This window comes from Anomalospiza imberbis, chromosome 8 (genome assembly GCF_031753505.1).
Source record: "Anomalospiza imberbis isolate Cuckoo-Finch-1a 21T00152 chromosome 8, ASM3175350v1, whole genome shotgun sequence".
NCBI classification, from domain to species: domain Eukaryota; kingdom Metazoa; phylum Chordata; class Aves; order Passeriformes; family Viduidae; genus Anomalospiza; species Anomalospiza imberbis.
In genome coordinates, this window is record NC_089688.1 from 26464446 (window position 1) to 26480375 (window position 15930).

The 15930-nt window shown below is 42.9% G+C and overlaps 1 protein-coding gene and 2 long non-coding RNA genes across 3 annotated transcripts in view; 1 reads left to right on the forward strand and 2 right to left on the reverse strand.

Moving 5' to 3' along the window:
* The window catches only part of LOC137478301 (uncharacterized), a 17777-nt gene extending 13819 nt beyond the window's left edge, over window positions 1–3958 (reverse strand). The window contains exons 1-2 of the long non-coding RNA XR_011001497.1: window positions 2257–3958; window positions 1288–2121 (exon numbers count right to left, since the gene is read on the reverse strand). This is a non-coding gene — a long non-coding RNA (uncharacterized lncRNA). The remainder of the gene's footprint in view (window positions 1–1287; window positions 2122–2256) is intronic.
* On the forward strand, window positions 1948–14494 carry TECTB (tectorin beta). Its single transcript, XM_068198043.1, has 12 exons — window positions 1948–2112; window positions 5281–5451; window positions 6325–6413; window positions 8182–8372; window positions 8781–8923; window positions 9004–9076; window positions 10345–10448; window positions 10528–10611; window positions 10811–10973; window positions 12794–12863; window positions 13741–13773; window positions 14293–14494. The coding sequence occupies exons 3-12, from the start codon at window positions 6338–6340 to the stop codon at window positions 14343–14345; spliced, it is 990 nt and encodes a 329-aa protein (XP_068054144.1). The 5' UTR covers window positions 1948–2112; window positions 5281–5451; window positions 6325–6337; the 3' UTR covers window positions 14346–14494.
* Window positions 14495–14712: 218 nt separating this feature from the next.
* Window positions 14713–15471, reverse strand: LOC137478302 (uncharacterized). Its single transcript, XR_011001498.1, has 2 exons — window positions 14879–15471; window positions 14713–14782 (listed from the first exon to the last, which is right to left on the reverse strand). It is a non-coding gene; the product is annotated as an uncharacterized lncRNA (long non-coding RNA).
* Between the last annotated feature and the right edge of the window lie 459 nt (window positions 15472–15930).

A 15930-nucleotide genomic window follows, 5' to 3' on the forward strand; every position in this document is an offset into this window, starting at 1 on the left:
GGCCAACACACATGGCAAGGAATCAGGCAGAAGATCAGGCATCTGCTGCAGACTCTTTTAAAGTTGTGGTGACATACTCCGACCCAAACTAAGAAATATATTTCAGCAACCTTCCCAGTACCAGTGGGATAATGCTCAGAAAAGAGCAAGAAGAGAATGGTCACTGTGTCAGAGCCAGCTGCCAAACTGCAAAGATTAAACAAATGAATGACACAAAGAGTCCATTCTTCCTTTTTTCTCACCTTCCTCTTAAAATCCTCCCCACACTGAGGTGAGATCCTCACCCACACTGCCAAGAGATCAAGACCTGTTGTTGAGATAACAAGAACTAAAAGGTTTACAAGATGTTATACAGGATGGCATGACTGAGATCCAAAAAGCACTTATATACCTCAGAAGCCATTTAGGCCAAATTCAGGTGATTACAGAATGCTATTCCACAGCAACAACCAGCCATTTCAAAATACTTAATCCCTGTGTTCTCAACAGAAAATCCCTGCAGTTCTGCTCTGACAGATCCCAGATGGGACAGCAGTTCTGGACACAGTGGAGCCCAAAAGCCACACCCTCTTCAAAGAACAGCTGGAGCAGACTGCTGGTCAGAGCCCTCACCCAGGATTACAGGAGACCCAGATGCAATTCTTGCTTGTTGAGATCAAAGCTATCTTTCCGCAGAAGTGCTCCAGCTTCTGCCTGGAAGCTGTCCTTGGGCACTCAGTGAGTAATTGGAGGGTGCTGGAGCAGGCTCAGGCATGTGTGCTGCTGAGTTTGCAGGGCTGCTGAGGCTCCCAAGGCAAGCAAAAATTAATGTCAAGCCAACCAGAGCAGCATGTCTGGCTGGTCTCCACTCAGATGCCCATGCCCACACACAGATATCCAGTGTCTTTTAAGATGTCCTGACTATCCTTGGCTTCCAATTCCTGCTCCAAAAGTGCCCGAGTGTCCCAGAGGTCCTGTGTCACAGGATATCTTGGGCACCTTACAGATATCTGTGCATGTATCTTGGCCACCTTACAGCACTTGTTAACGCAATACATGCCTCATTTAGACAAATTAATTAAGTACATGGCAAGTTTAGGCATCTCCAACTAGAGGCAAGGACAAGCGAGGTCTCACATGACCAGAATAAGTCATCAGTTCTGGTCTTGCATGACCTGTTTTACATGTCTCATACATTCATTAAATCATGCACCATGTCTTTATTAAGTCAAGCTCCAAATTCTTATCCTTCATAACTAGTTAGCTCCAAGACATCCCCTAAAAAATTACAACAAATAAAGCACTTACCCACACAAAGGCTTCAAGGAAACTCTGCTGGAAACTGATGTTCTGTTCCAGCAGTAGCAAACTGCAAAACAGGCAAGACTTTGCTGGAGAAGCATCCAAAGAACAATAAATATGCTGGCAAAGCTAAACAGCAATAGGATCAGGCATTCAAAAGAACATGAAATATTATTATTTACTTCAGCCACAATTTTGTGTTCAGCAAGATTTGCTGTTGTAAATATCTGTCTTGAACAGCAGAATTATCAAGGGAATGCTTCTTCAGCTGAGAGACTGTCCTCTCTCACACCCTAGGAGTGCATGTGCCAGCAGCAGCACTGTCTCACCAAGCTCATGGCTGCAGGTGATTGCTGAAAATTTATGATTCATTGTTGCGTAGTTACACAGACAGAGAGCTAACGCATGAGGAAGTCAAGAGCAGAAGACTGTCTCTTCCGGTGGCCTGAACGTCCATCTCGGGTTTTTATGTGACTCTTCCACAGTGACAGATTCCTCTGATTTCCCCTTCTTCTGATAGGTCTTGTGCAGTTACTGAAGAATATCAGCCACTTGGGGACTTGGGGTGCAGGAGATCTGTGGGTCCCAGGCTCTCTGTACATGCATGCATTGCTCTATAATCTGCTCACGAGGCTAAAACATTCATAGAATAGAATCGTAGAATCATTTAGGTTGGAAAAAAATCTTTAAGTCCAAGTGTGCTAACTGCCAAGACCACCACTAACCATTTCCTTTAGTGCCACATCTGCATGTACCTCCAGGGATGGTGACTCAGTCATGTGCTGAAGTGAGTGACCAGCCACGTGCCATGAGTAATAGACTGCTGGAAAGGTATTTACACTGTAAAAGGCAAAACAGTCCTAAATCCGTAAGGTATTTATGCCTTGAGGGAATAAATCTACACAGCACAGCTCAATCAGGCTTCAGGAAAATTTTATTGTACCAACACAGTGCTGCACTTCCAAGAGGATCTACTCAGATCAGGCCAAATATAAATACAGTTACTATGCCTCCAGACCTAGCATGGATGTCTCTATGCCTGTGGGATAAATATACCCCTTATCTCAGACAAAACTGACTATGCTAGGTTTTGGTGTGTGGAAACACCATCATTTATACATTGCAGCCTCTAGATGAGTGTCAGCTGATCTGCCTTCCCTTAGAATCAGCTGCCTGTCTCCACTGATCCTCGTTATCCCATAAGTCCTTCCATATAGCTAAGGGACTCTTCAGGATTATTGTTTTTTTCAAAACTGATGAAAATTGGATGTTGCAATATCCCTTGCAGGTTCAAACAGCAGAACCTCATTTGCTTCATATAAGAGCCAGACAGCTGATACTCACTCAGCTTTCCACCACAAAGTGAGGAACAAGGCTGGAGACACAAGCTGCCCTTGTAGGTGAAATTCACAATAAGGCCTTCATTTGCTCTTGGTTGAAATCTTTACAAATACTTAGGTTGCTGAGATTATTCAATGGTCTTGGAAAGACTCAGGGAACCACAACAATCCTCAATGGCCTGCTTTGCAAGTTAATGGCTTTCCTTTCTCTGTGTGTGCACTTACTGAGAGAAACCTAACCCTTCCCCAGCCTTCACCTTTGATCAGTGCAGGTATCAAATGCTGGTTGGCTTAGGTACATTTTGTGCTTGTTTCTCATGCAAATGCAAACTACTATACACCAGCTGGTACCACTGCCAAATTTGTTTCATGGTTTTCATTCTGTTTTCTACCTTTTGCCTAAAAGGAGTATTATGTACATGGAGATAAGTTTTCTGTGAGAAGATAGTGAGAGATTTATTTTCTCTTACAAATTATGGGATTAGATCCATTTTGGAGTAATTCCACTGAAACCTGTAGTGTTATACCAGTGATAATTTAATTAGAGTATTTGCTAAAAATCATCAGTAAAAAGCTATCTGTGTTTCTAGAGCTTTGTTAATGTTACGGTGAGGTGGATCACTTACATAATTTTTAGGCATTTACACTATGCCTTATCAAGGTTAGCCAAATAGCTTATGCTCCAAATCAGCCCTGTGTGTGCAGGCCTGGTAGGCCAAGTCCAACCCCAGGACTGAATCTGATTCTTTGAGTCTGAAGAATTAGCTTGTACACAGCCATGAGTCCTTTCTCATGCCCAAAGTCACAAGCTTTCTCCTGCAAGCCTCCCCTTGTTCCTGGGCTATATATTCTTGTCAACAGGGTTGATCATAAAGTCTTACGAGAAACTCTGGTTTCTTCTTCCAGACCAATACACACTCACACACAGAAAGACAAAAAATAGTGCATGTTGACACAGTGTATATTTAGATTTAGCCTTAGGAAATCAAAATTAGGCCTGAATCCCTGCAGGATCAGGGTGAGACTATAAAACAGACACCTGGAATTAGATCTTCCTTGCTTTAGGATTTCTGATGAGGATAATCTCTAGTTAGAGAGATCACACCAAATTATTTATGAGCTTTGGTTCTTGTTCAGTGGATTGTTCTTTAATTCAATTAGAATAACAACAAACCCTGCCCAGAGGACTTTATCCATTTGTCCATCTTTAAGTAATCTCATTTAAATCAGAATGTGATGGCTTGCAGGCTCACAAGAACAGTAACAGCAACTCCTTACAAAGCTTCATTCTTGGTTCAGACTTGATGTTTGAAGTTAAGCACCAACATCTATAGGCTTTTCAACCTTTTCTTAGGGCTTTGAATCAGTTTGCCAGAAGAAGTCACCCTGATCACTTAATTCTTCATGTCACTGCAGATTCACCTGCACACAACCATCACCAAACAGCCCTCAAAGTGCAGGTGTACCTGTGCTCCTGCTTTGCTCAGGTCTTCTGGCTTCAGACACTTCTTGTAGTAACTGCTGTCCTCAAGGTGTTCCTATAAATCTTACTCACAGGCCAGCTAAAAACTCCTTGTTGAGCATTTCAGGTTTAGGTCAGGGCCACCGTGCTCTTCCATTCCACTCTCTCCTTCAAAAACTCCAGACTATTGACAGCTGTTACAGCTTTATTACTGTGCCCCCCTATATGCCAAAAACGGCTTGAGAGAAGGACACCAAAGTCCTGCCGTGATGGGGCAGAAGGAGGCTCTGCACAAGAGGAGCTACCAGACCATCTGTGAGGAGCCCCACAGGGCTGGGTCCCACAGGCAAGGTCAGTGAGGCAAGGTCTGTGTTTAGTGACTCAAGACAGGTGTCAGAGCATGGGACTGGGTAGGGTTTGGGACACAGTCCCAAAGCTGAGGCTGGACCAGTTTCCATGGCAAGACTGTTTAAAGCCCATGTTCTGCATAAAATAGCAGTAGTGCACCCACTACTTTTTCTGGGCCTTTCACTATAAGCTGACACAAACAGAATGTAATGGGGCACCAGAAAATCCTGCCAAGTAGCCAAGACTTTCATAGACATCTTCATGACTGGTGGTCATACCAAGAGTGAATTTGTTTCAGTTTTCTGTGCAATGGTAAATTTTACACAATCTATAGTTTAATATTCTATGTATATTACACAATCTTACATGCATGTAGTATTATGTACTATTATTATGTAGTATAATGTGCTAAGGCTTATGGAAGAGCCTACCTAAACTCAGATTACCTGCCTGTGAGTTTTTAGAAAAAAAAAAGTAAAAAACCCAACTCCAAATGTAGTATATGATCTGTTGCCATTACTTTTGTCCACTTGTATGGCACAAAATCTTGACATTCTCAATAAACCATTTAAGACAAGCAGCTAATTCCTATAAATATATTTTCACTGAATTCTAGCAGGCAGTTGTAGCTTCACCTCTCCAGAAATTCTAGATTTTCCTAATAAACTCACAAACAAAAAAATTTTGTACCTTTAGCAGATTTCTGTTCACTTGTTTGCAAGATCTGTAAAAACCACTGTAGAAAGATTTGTAAAAGTCAAATAGCAGTAATGCAGACTCATCTAGGGGAAGATAACTGCTTTTCTATAACTCTTTTTTTTTTCCTCGCACACTGGACAATACTGGCAGGTTGAGATTTAACCAGAGATGGGCTCCTTTTACAAGATTGCTTATATAAAGCGAAGATAACACCAGCTGGGTTCATTTGAAAGAGGACATCTTGGAAAGAGCTGACAGCACTGCTTTTGGAATAAGACTGGAATGAAAATCTGAAATAATTAGCTCCTTCTTGTCTCGTAGGTATAACCTTTAATTTCTTGTAGAATACATAGGATGATAATTTGAAGGAATTGTCACTGATATGTACTTTAAGACCCTTTTATAAATATGTATTTTTAAGTAGAGGCTAAGTGAAAGTGTTGAAATTGATTTGTTTTGTTAGAACTACTGAATTGGAATGATTTTTCTTTTCCCCCGTAAATGACATTTCTTACTTCTGACTTAGTCTGCTTAGTGATGTGTGTATGAGGGCTGATACTGAAGAGTGTCTTCAAAGGGAAAATATGAGAACTGCAGTCCCAATCCCACAGGCTGTATATGGTTTCCCCTGTGGGAAACAGTTTTTAGGTTTGAAGCCTGAAATGTAAATGTAAAGAACCTCTATGGATGTTTTCCTAGAAACTCAACATTTAGCAGCAAAGGAGAAAATGCATAATTCACCAAAACTGAGCTACATGAAGTTAAGATTATATGCATCAGAATAGCCATCACCACAGAGAATAGTTTCAGCACTAAATTTTAAGCACATTATATATGTTCTTGTGTCATATTTATTCTAGTAATTTCTATTCCGTCTTTTTTAGTTTCATTTGGTTATGTTAACACTTTAGGTTTAGACTCTTTGCAAGAAAACAAACTAGAATAATTAGAAGGCACTACTAAACTGAAATAGTAAAATTGTCACAGTAGTGACCCAGTTATAGCAATGGTCTTTGAAAGATTTACCCTGTAGTTGAAATTACATTGGGTGACAGGATATCAGTAATGTTATTTTTTCTCTCTGCAAAAAGGACATTTTAGCAGTAGCTATTACAACCTCGGGACTGCAGACAATGCAATGTTTTTATTTCCACTTTTAAAGACATTTTCAGCTTTTATTTCCTGTGTCCTCAGATCATTGCAAGAAATGGTGACTCTTGCTATTTATCTGCTGGTCCTCTTGGCTCGAGCTCTTGCGGGGCCTTGCAGCCCAAATAAAGCAGGTAAAATAACTTATGTCTCCTAAGATCTTCTCCTGTAATTAAGCTGCCAAAGGGTTTTTTCATTCAAAATCAAAAGGTTTTCCTTCAGAAAGTTAAACCATGGATTCTGTAGAGCTAATCCTTACATTTCTTTTATTGACCTGCTTTGAGCTAGCACAGTAAAGAATGTTCCGAACAAGTCCTAACCCCACAAAGAATTAGGCATATAGTTAACTCTGAATAACCATAGTGCAAGAAAGTTAATCACAAAAGCATAAAATAGCAAAGGGAACAAAAACAATTAGAAATTTTCTGTAATAGTACAGATGCAGCAGATCTTTGCTGCCCAAACTGGGCTTTAGTCCCCCGGACTACAGTCAGATTGCCAGTGGTGATTGAATGTGCTGGGCTGAACCCCCGAACCGCACTGTTATATTAAAGCAAGAGAAATACAAAAATCATTGAAGGTAGGGATCTAATTGCACACTGATTAGTGCCTAGAAACTGAAGTGATCTGGTGCCAGACAGACCTGTAATGTAGATTTACAATTACAAAATGTGCTCTAAAAATGTGTTGGAATATGCCTCAATTTAGTGTTTGCTTTTTAGTGCATGACTGCTGTCAGATTGCTGTCAGTCATTTCATGGTATATCTAAAGTATTTGACCCTCTAGCCATTTATTTCAGTACCTTTATGTGCACAAGCAGTTTCTCTTAACTGCAGGAATTTTCATAGCTCTAAAGTTGCCAGTTATAAATCTGAGCATTAACAGAAGCAGAATCAGCTTGCATGTGATGAAGGTTTGTTTATCAGAAAAAAGCAAGTTGTTCAGATGTCTAGTTGACTTTCCCAGATTATTCCCTAGCAGACATGGAAAGGCTGCAAAATGAGGCTTTTAGCATAAAAAAATGAGAGTGGCAAGGACTTTAAAAGAAGTAACTGAATAATTCCAGGGAGGATGCCTTTTTTTCCTCACTGTAGTAATTTGAAGTCTTTCTCAATTTTCAGGTCACTAATGGTTAGTCAATATTTGCCTTTAAAATTTCCATCAGATGTTCAAATTAGCTCTGCCTGTGAAAAATATCCAATTCTGCTATCATGAAGCAATCAGTCTGCCTGTAATGATGTTCATCATTCATGTGTGTATTAGCAATCACCACGTTTGGAAACACACAGCACTGCTGTTAACAGGGCTGGAAGTTTGGGTCATTTTCTAATGTTGTTAACAGGCCCAGGTTCTTCAGTTCAGTTTTAAATCTTGGCTTTTGACTTGACAATTGGAAAAATTCAGTTTGTGCTGGCACTACAGTGCCAGTCCAAGAGAAAAGGCGGAATATCTATTGTGGCCAAGACCTATACACCATTACAAAAGAGTGCAGATCTACAAAGCCTACCAAACAACCTCACCAATATTATTTTTACAGAGTCAGCGGTGTTACAGAAGCCAGCTTTGCAGCATAAGTTAATGAGACATTTTCAGTGCAGTCCTTTTTTACTTCAGGTTTCTCAGCAGTGTCTCTGCTTTTCAATCAGCTATTCCAGAAAGATAAAAAATTTTCACAATGTTTTGTATTGATTAGAAGGCAAAGGCTAAACTCTTCCAAGGAAGACAGAATTTAAAAACCTAAAGGTCCATTTTGTGTAGCAAAAGCTGCTCTCATTAGGGGACCTTCCAGCACACACCCGTGTTCACAGAAGGTTAAGCCCAATGGAAAGTAAGTGGGCGGGCCCACCTCTATGAAAGGAAATTACTACTGAATAACTCCAGGTGTATCATTTTCCTTCCAGATGTAATTCTGGTATACTGCTATCCTAAAACCATCATTACCAGAATTCCAGAGTGTCCTTATGGATGGGAGGTTAATCAGCTGGCACTTGGAGGCATTTGCTACAATGGGATCCACGATTCAGGATATTACCAATTCACAATCCCAGACCTGTCACCTAAAAACAAATCATACTGTGGCACACAGTCAGAGGTAAGACTATGAAGGTCAGCATTTTTAACTCAAGAAATGGCTGCACTCACTTGAGAGAGTCCTATCCTCTTCAGCTTGAAGTAAGCTTTAGGTAAAAAATGGAAGAAGGAGGCAAACTGCAAAGTCAAGGAGAAGGAAGAATCACACAGCTGTGCTTTGCAGTTCCAGGCAAAATACTCACAGGCTTAGTGATATGAGTCTGCTGTTCACTTGCACCTGTATGACACAGAACTTATGTTTAGTAAGGCATATGAATAGGCAGCACAGCATATAAAGAGCTACCAAACCTACTAAACCATGTTTCCTTGGGGAGGCTGTTTTGACACCAGAATCTTCATGTTTCAAAGTACATTCCTGATGCCTCAAGGACTCGGTACTGCCCACATTTCTCTGTCTCACCATTCACAGTTCAAGAATCCCGTGTATCACTTCTATAACTCCATCGTCTCCAATGACTCCTCAGTGATTGTGAAGAGCCAGCCTGTGAATTACTCATTCACCTGCACATACAATGCCAACTACCTGGTGAACCAGGCTGCCTTTGACCAAAGGTACATCCTCTTCTGGGAGTGTGTCTCACCCTGTCCTCATCACCATGCCTCACTCATGCAGAATTTTGTCCTGTCCCCAGGGTGGCCACTGTCCATGTGAAGAACGGGAGCTCCGGCTCATTTGAAAGCCAACTGTCCCTCAACTTCTATTCTGTAAGTGCTCTTTGCCACTCACACCTTCACCTTTACCTTACAAAGGCTTCAGCTGAAGAGCTGGAAAAAACAGTGCGGCTGCTCCTGACGTTTATGTGTCATGGAGCACACTACTAGCCTGGAACAGATAATTGCAGTGGGATTGGCAGGGATTCTTCTTTCTGCTGATTAACAGGGATATACTTAAAAAGAACATGCCAACTGTTCTTTTAATCCCTCAAAATCAGATTTTTCTGCTGAGAGGTACATTTCTAACCTGGTGACAGGTTTTATAAGAAAAATCAAAACTTGTATGTAGTCCCACTGCAAGAGCAGCATGAATCTGCACATACTCCTGGCCTTGCACGGCTTCTATAGACACAGCAAAGCTCCTTGCATTTCTCTTGTAGCTTTCTCCCTGGTCCTCTCACTGACAGATATTTCACATACCCCACAGATCTTTAGGTCATGCTGTAATTTTGTTGCCAACAAAATATTGTCCCTTGATATCAGGCAAATCTTTTGAAGCATCCCTCTCCTCTCTATAGCTCCACTGCACTGCTGGAGCAGCCAGCTCCTAATCCTGGAATCTTTTATCCACAAAAGCACAGTCAAAAGCACCAAAACAGCCTCTCTATTTTAGCACAGCTAGAAAAAGCACAACTAGGAACATACTGTGTTAAAATTATAGGCCAGGTAAAAGAAGTATTTACCACTAGGTAAGCCAATGCTAGGGCTAAACCTGATATTCTTCTCTGGTGCTAGCTTACCCAACAAAAAGTATTGGGATTTAAGGTAGGCATTTCAGTGTATTTGTAACAAAAACTTTTTACCTGAGCACCACACCGCTCCATGTTCAGCAAGCTGGCTTTTTTCTTGTGATTTCTTCATTCCTTTTCTCCAACATGTGGCCATGTTCTGACTCCACTCCCATCGTACACACTCATCTCCACTCTCTCAGTCCCACCAGCTTTCTCCACCACCAGAAGCAGCAGCAGCAAGCTTGCTTCCCACGCATGCTGCATGGGAATACATGCAATACATGCTACAACCCAAACAGCAGCAAGTTCTGTCACTGATCATCATTATACGCCAAATATAAACAAAAATATTTTTAAACATCATCTTGGGTTTGCAATAGTCCTACTACCGGTGTAGAGTTTGGAGGTTGCAGGTTATAAGAACCCAGATTTCTGGGGTCAATCTCTCCAGTGGTGTCTGAATTTGAATCATGCCTTGCTTTGCATGTTACGAGTAATGTATGATGCCTTTGTCTTTGTCTTTCAAAGAATGCCAAGTTCTCAAGTATAAAGGAAGCCCCCTTTGTCGTTGAAACATCTGAAATTGGTTCTGACATATTTGCTGGAGTGGAAGCCAAGGGCTTAAGTGACAGGTAGGCAAGGGAAGGAGGAATGAGTAATAAATTGGCAATTGGGACATTCCTTGCTAATCTGGGGTTTATATCTCCCCAGGTTTAAAGTTGTTCTCAACAACTGCTGGGCAACTCCCTCCTCAGAGTATTTCTACCAGATCCACTGGCCTTTGATCACCAAGGGGTAGGTGCTGGTGGGACCCAGGGGAGCACCTCTACTCAACCCAGCCCTGAGGATGACTGGAAAGCTGGTTGTGGGGTATAAGGGAGCAAAGGAAAAGCTGGCCCCCAGCAAGGCAAATGCTTTCATCAGACTGTCACCTCAGGAGATGTTTCACTAGAGCCATGGGGGCTCTGACACTGCTTCTCCACACACAACACAGGTGTGCCACGGACTACTCCATCCTTGTGCACGAGAACGGGAAAACGAACCGGGCCACGTTCCAGTTCAACGCCTTCCGCTTCCGCAACATCCCCAAGCTGTCCAAGGTCTGGCTGCACTGCGAGACGCACGTCTGCGACAGCGAGAAGTTCTCCTGCCCCGTGGTAAGGCCTCTCTGCTGGGGAAACACACAGTGCCACGTTCAGACAGAGGACGGCCAGCCCTCCCCGAGGGTATGCCAGGTGCAGAGCCAGCGCCAGGGCTCTCAGCAGCTGGAGGCGCGGCACTGTGTGAACCCAGCTGTGCCCCCCGACCCCTGACATGCCACAGGCAACATTGGGAAACTTGTTTAAAACTATGAGAAATAAGGTAGCCATTGAAAAATTCAGCTCCTGTCAATATCCCAGACTACAGTCCTGTCTGACAAACAGCTACAGTTAAACACAAGCCTGGAAAAAAATGAGAAAGTTGAGCTTTTTTCATTTTACCAAGCATCTCAGTGTTAAGAGCACCCTGGGGGCAGTGGGAGAACCTGTCTCAAAGCTCCCAGTCCCCCTTCCCAAGCAAAGTCCTCTCTGCCATGCTGCAGTAAGTTATTGCTCTTACAGACATCCTACTCTGCATAAAATACATAAATTATCTCTGGAGCAGGAACTGAGGTAGAAGAATGGATCCTGTATCCTTAGATGGGAGTATGGTGAGGGTGCTCTACAGGCACATAATTTAACAAGGGCAGGTGCCCATAAAATGTCTTTCTTTAATGACTTCTCTCTCTACCCTTCACCAAGTCAGTGCTTTGCCATTCTTTCTCTCATGCAATGAAATTAAATTTTATTTAACCTGAAATGAAAACCCAAAATACTCCTTAGCCAACATGCTGTCATTTCAACAAAAAATGTTTCTTGCTGGAGAAGAGAAAGCATCACTCCTGGTGAGCCCAATTTTTCTTTCTAACCCTTTCTCAGTCCAGGAGAAAATTAAGGCAGCATTTTATATTATACAGCCTCAGTGCTAAGCAGGAGGAACTGATTTGTGCAAAATTTGTATGTTTTACAAAAACACACTGTTAGAAATTCTAAATTTCAAAGGCAACAGAAAAAAGACTCTTAGATTTTGTTGTTTGTTTTTCAAGATTTCTTCAACTTTTTATCCAGCCACAGATCAGTGTTGAAAGAAAACACAAACCCATTACTTCATATGTGCCACTCTGGCAGTACTGTCAAACACCTACATCATCCTTTCAGGCACTGTGTGGAATTCCCACCTCACCCTTCAGTGCAGGGTAACTGCTCGATCAGGCAACATCCTTCGAGTCCACTTCCCACTCAAAAATGCAGCTGGTGGTCTCCTGCAATTGAGGTTGAACCAAGCTGGTGGTCTGTGCTTACAAGCAACTCATAACCAGAATTACTACATGCTGTGTTTGTAATAAAAATGCCCACAGGTGGGGTTCTGCAGAGGTCAGGAGCTGCACAAGGACCTTTAATCTGCAGAACACTGCCTCCAATACCGACCCTGTCAGCTGTGCAGGCATCATTTGTGCTGGACATGAGCTGATCTGTATGGAAAGGATTTGGTGCTTCCTGTTTCTACCCAATAGGAAACAATTATCATCAGCAATAAACAACCACAGAAGCCTTCACAGAGGTCAGAGGTTAAACAGATGGAGCTCAATTTCCCCATTCTTGACAGGAGTTTTGTTTAGGGCAGGGTGGGAAAGGCAGCCCACCAAAATCGTCAGAAAATGATCTATAAAGGCTCTCTTTATAAAGGCAGGAGATCAAATCTCTCCTGCGCTAAAACCTCCAATAATTACAGGCAGGAAAAACAAAAACAAAAACAAAAACAAAACAAAACAAAAAAAACCTCCCTAGAAAATATGCAGCAATTTCCTTGGTTGGAAACATAAGAATTGTGCCTGGGTCTTTTTTTTAGTAATTTTGAATTGTTTTGGTATACATGGCTTTCTCTCTGCTCTCTTGAGACATGTGACAAACGCAAGCAGCGCGCGGAACAAACCGGAGGTGTTCTGGTGGCGGAGATCACCGTGCGCAGTAAGTGACTGGGGTCGTGGGGTGCTTCTCCCTTTGGGAAGCAATGAAGCTGGCAAGCAGAGGCAGCCAAAGCCCTCTGCCAGACCCCTTTCCCCCAGGGCAGCAGGAGTCTCGAACAGAAGTTGGTCCCCTCCAGCTCTGGCAGAGGAGCTCAGTGAGATTCTCTTCGCTTGCCAAGTGACTGAAGGCACCCCTTTGGCATTTATGATAAATGGCCAAACCACTGGCACACCGAGCTGGCAGTGAAAGCTCTGCTCACCTGCCTGTGACCTCAGCAGCAGCTCAGACATGCTCTGAGAGGGTGCACGGGAGTGGGAGAAAGGTCAAGAGCAGCAGGAAAGTTTTTCTTTACGCTGTGGGTCCGTACTTCAGCATATCCACAACATCTTCGTGTTTTAGAAGGATGCTTTGTGCCTATCCCTCCTGACACACTGATGGCACTGCCGTCAGCCTTCCCCACTGTAGAACAACTGTTTCCTCCAACTGCTGCCTCCTGCAGGCACCAGGGATTTCTCTCTGAGCTGGTTCATCTTTTGAAACAAGTCCTTGGAACAAACAGTGTTTTCACTAGAACCCTCTACACTAGTTTATTAACTGTATCTGCACCAATCTGAAAGCCAATTTAAAATTACAAATACAGATACAATACAATTATTAGATTCCATTATGTTGCACCAGTAAACCCTCACCGATGTTAGAAGGAAAAAGAACTGAGGATCCTTTTATAACTTCAAACAGTAAATCCAAGAGGAAGAAATATTCAGAATTTCAAAAGGTGACAAATGTTTTCTGTTCTGCTTTTACAAAGCACACTGGTCCACTTTGCTCTATTTTAAACATCATCCTAATGTTATCTTTTTCTTCCTCTTTTATACAGGCAAAGGTTTATCCAGATTTTACACACTCTCAGGTAAACAGCAAAGTATGGCAATGAAAGTATCAATCCCAAATATGGATTTTGAGTGTCTTTGTCAACATGAAATCCATAGCTCAAAGAAAAAGCCTGAAATATCAGTAAATTTGACAGAAGAGTGAACATTTCAAAATCATATTTTATTTCCCAATGTAATATACTTTGTTTTCCTTCTTTTGGTATATCCCTCACACCAGACACTAAAATCATAGCAATTACTTCCAGTAGGGAACAATCTATTTTCTCTAGTTGTCACACCCTCCTCCCAAGAAGGAACAATCATGTTTTACTGGGTTAACAGGGGTGCTTGAAAGTATTTCTGATTGGAAAGGCTTTGAAATACACCTTTCAAAGTCTATTTGTTAACATTTGATATGCTGACAGAGCCACGTTAGGGCTCTGCATGCATTAGGGCATACAGTTTTACTGAATGGGCTGGGAAGAGAAGGTGAAGGGGAGCTGACAGGGAAGTACTGACAGGGAAGTACTCACATACAGCCTGTGTTTCTCTTGCAGATATCATCTTCCACCTACTTTTCGTGATTGGATTTTCTGCTGTTTTATTATAAAATGCAGCCCAGCTGTACTTCGTAACTTTCCCTGATCCCGTTTGGACCTGGACTTCTTTACTAAAGATGTTTATTTTACAGAGGAAAAAGGAAAGCCACTCAAAATCCTTGTGCACCATTTCACCAGATAAATAAAACATTCCATGAGCTTTGTGCCTCAAATTCTGGAAAATCCCAAAGCCGATTTGCTTCTCCCAATTCTCTGCTGGCATTTTGAACTAGTGAAAACCCTTGGGTCATGTATTCTGCCAGCACCTGCTTGTAAAAAGCTGTGATGGCAACAGGACTTGTTTCTGAACAGAATATAGAGATGTGCAAACTCAGCATTTTTCAATGCCAAATTTGCCTTCAGGGTCCCCCTTCCCTGCCAGTCTCAGTGTGGTACCAAACTCCCCTCCAGGCCTGGTCTTGCAAAGTCCCAGTTTGTTCTGTGAAGTCTTCAAACAAAACAAAAACCAACCTAACATGCAAGGATGGGAGGGAAAGGGTGCTTTTCATGTAGCAGTAATTAGAAGGTGCTCAGAGTTCATTACCTGACATTTCTTTCCTGATTGTCAGTGCTGTCAGTATGGATCGGTTGATTAAGTAGAGCACACTGTAGCAGTAGGACATCTTGCTAACTGGCCAGGCTCAGTGCTGGATGGTTACATGGTGTGGGTGCATACTGAGCACATCCGAGGCTGGAAAACAAGCTGATGAGCTTTACACTTCCTTGAAGACATAGCCAGTGGCAGACACAGCAGGGTCCAGGTGTTAGGTCTGTCCCTGAGTAACAACAGTAAGACAAAAGCACTGGAAAGGGAAATAATGATTTATAGAAAGCAGGAAATATCAGGACATGAAACAATTCCCCAGCAAGCGTAACAGTAGGATCCTTACTTCCAGTAGTTACTAGAACAATATAGAAAAAAACCCTTGAAAGTGCCAGAGACATCTTAGAATTTTTCCATGAAACTTTCAGGATCCTAAATGTGAAAGAGGGAAGAATGACTACAGCTGTTACACTTCCAGCTAATGAACACGGTGGGTGTACCTGTGTTTGCACATACTGAAGCAAAAGCGCATTACAGATTTTTTACTATTGTTTGTAGAGAGGGAGACTCCTGAATAACTCTGTGAAGGCGTTTCAGCTCCCTGATAAAGCTCGTTTTTGCTAAAGCTCATTGCAATGAGGACAATGCGGAGCTAGAACACGCATCCGTCACCCCCAGCGGTAAATTAAGCACGTTTCAGCGCGTTTCCAGGGGCTCCCGCCGCGGCTCCAGGAGCCATCTCAGTCCGCGGCGCTGCCGAGCGCGGAGGGCGCGGAGCGGGCGCCGCTCCCCGCCGCGCACGGCAGAGGGCGCTGCCGGGACGGCGCGCTCCGCCGCGCGGCTCCGCGGGCAGCGCGGCCCGAGCGAACGGCCCCGCGCCCGCGTTCGCTGCATTGCCTCCCCCTCCTCCGCGCTCCTCCCACTGACACCCCGCGTTTCGGCACCCCCAAGCCGCTTTCGCCTCTTCAAATTCTTGTCCTTCTCCAAAGCCGGCTTCTTTTGCCTTGTTTTTACAGCATTCACTGCGCTCCTATCGCGGCTATTTTGTGCAG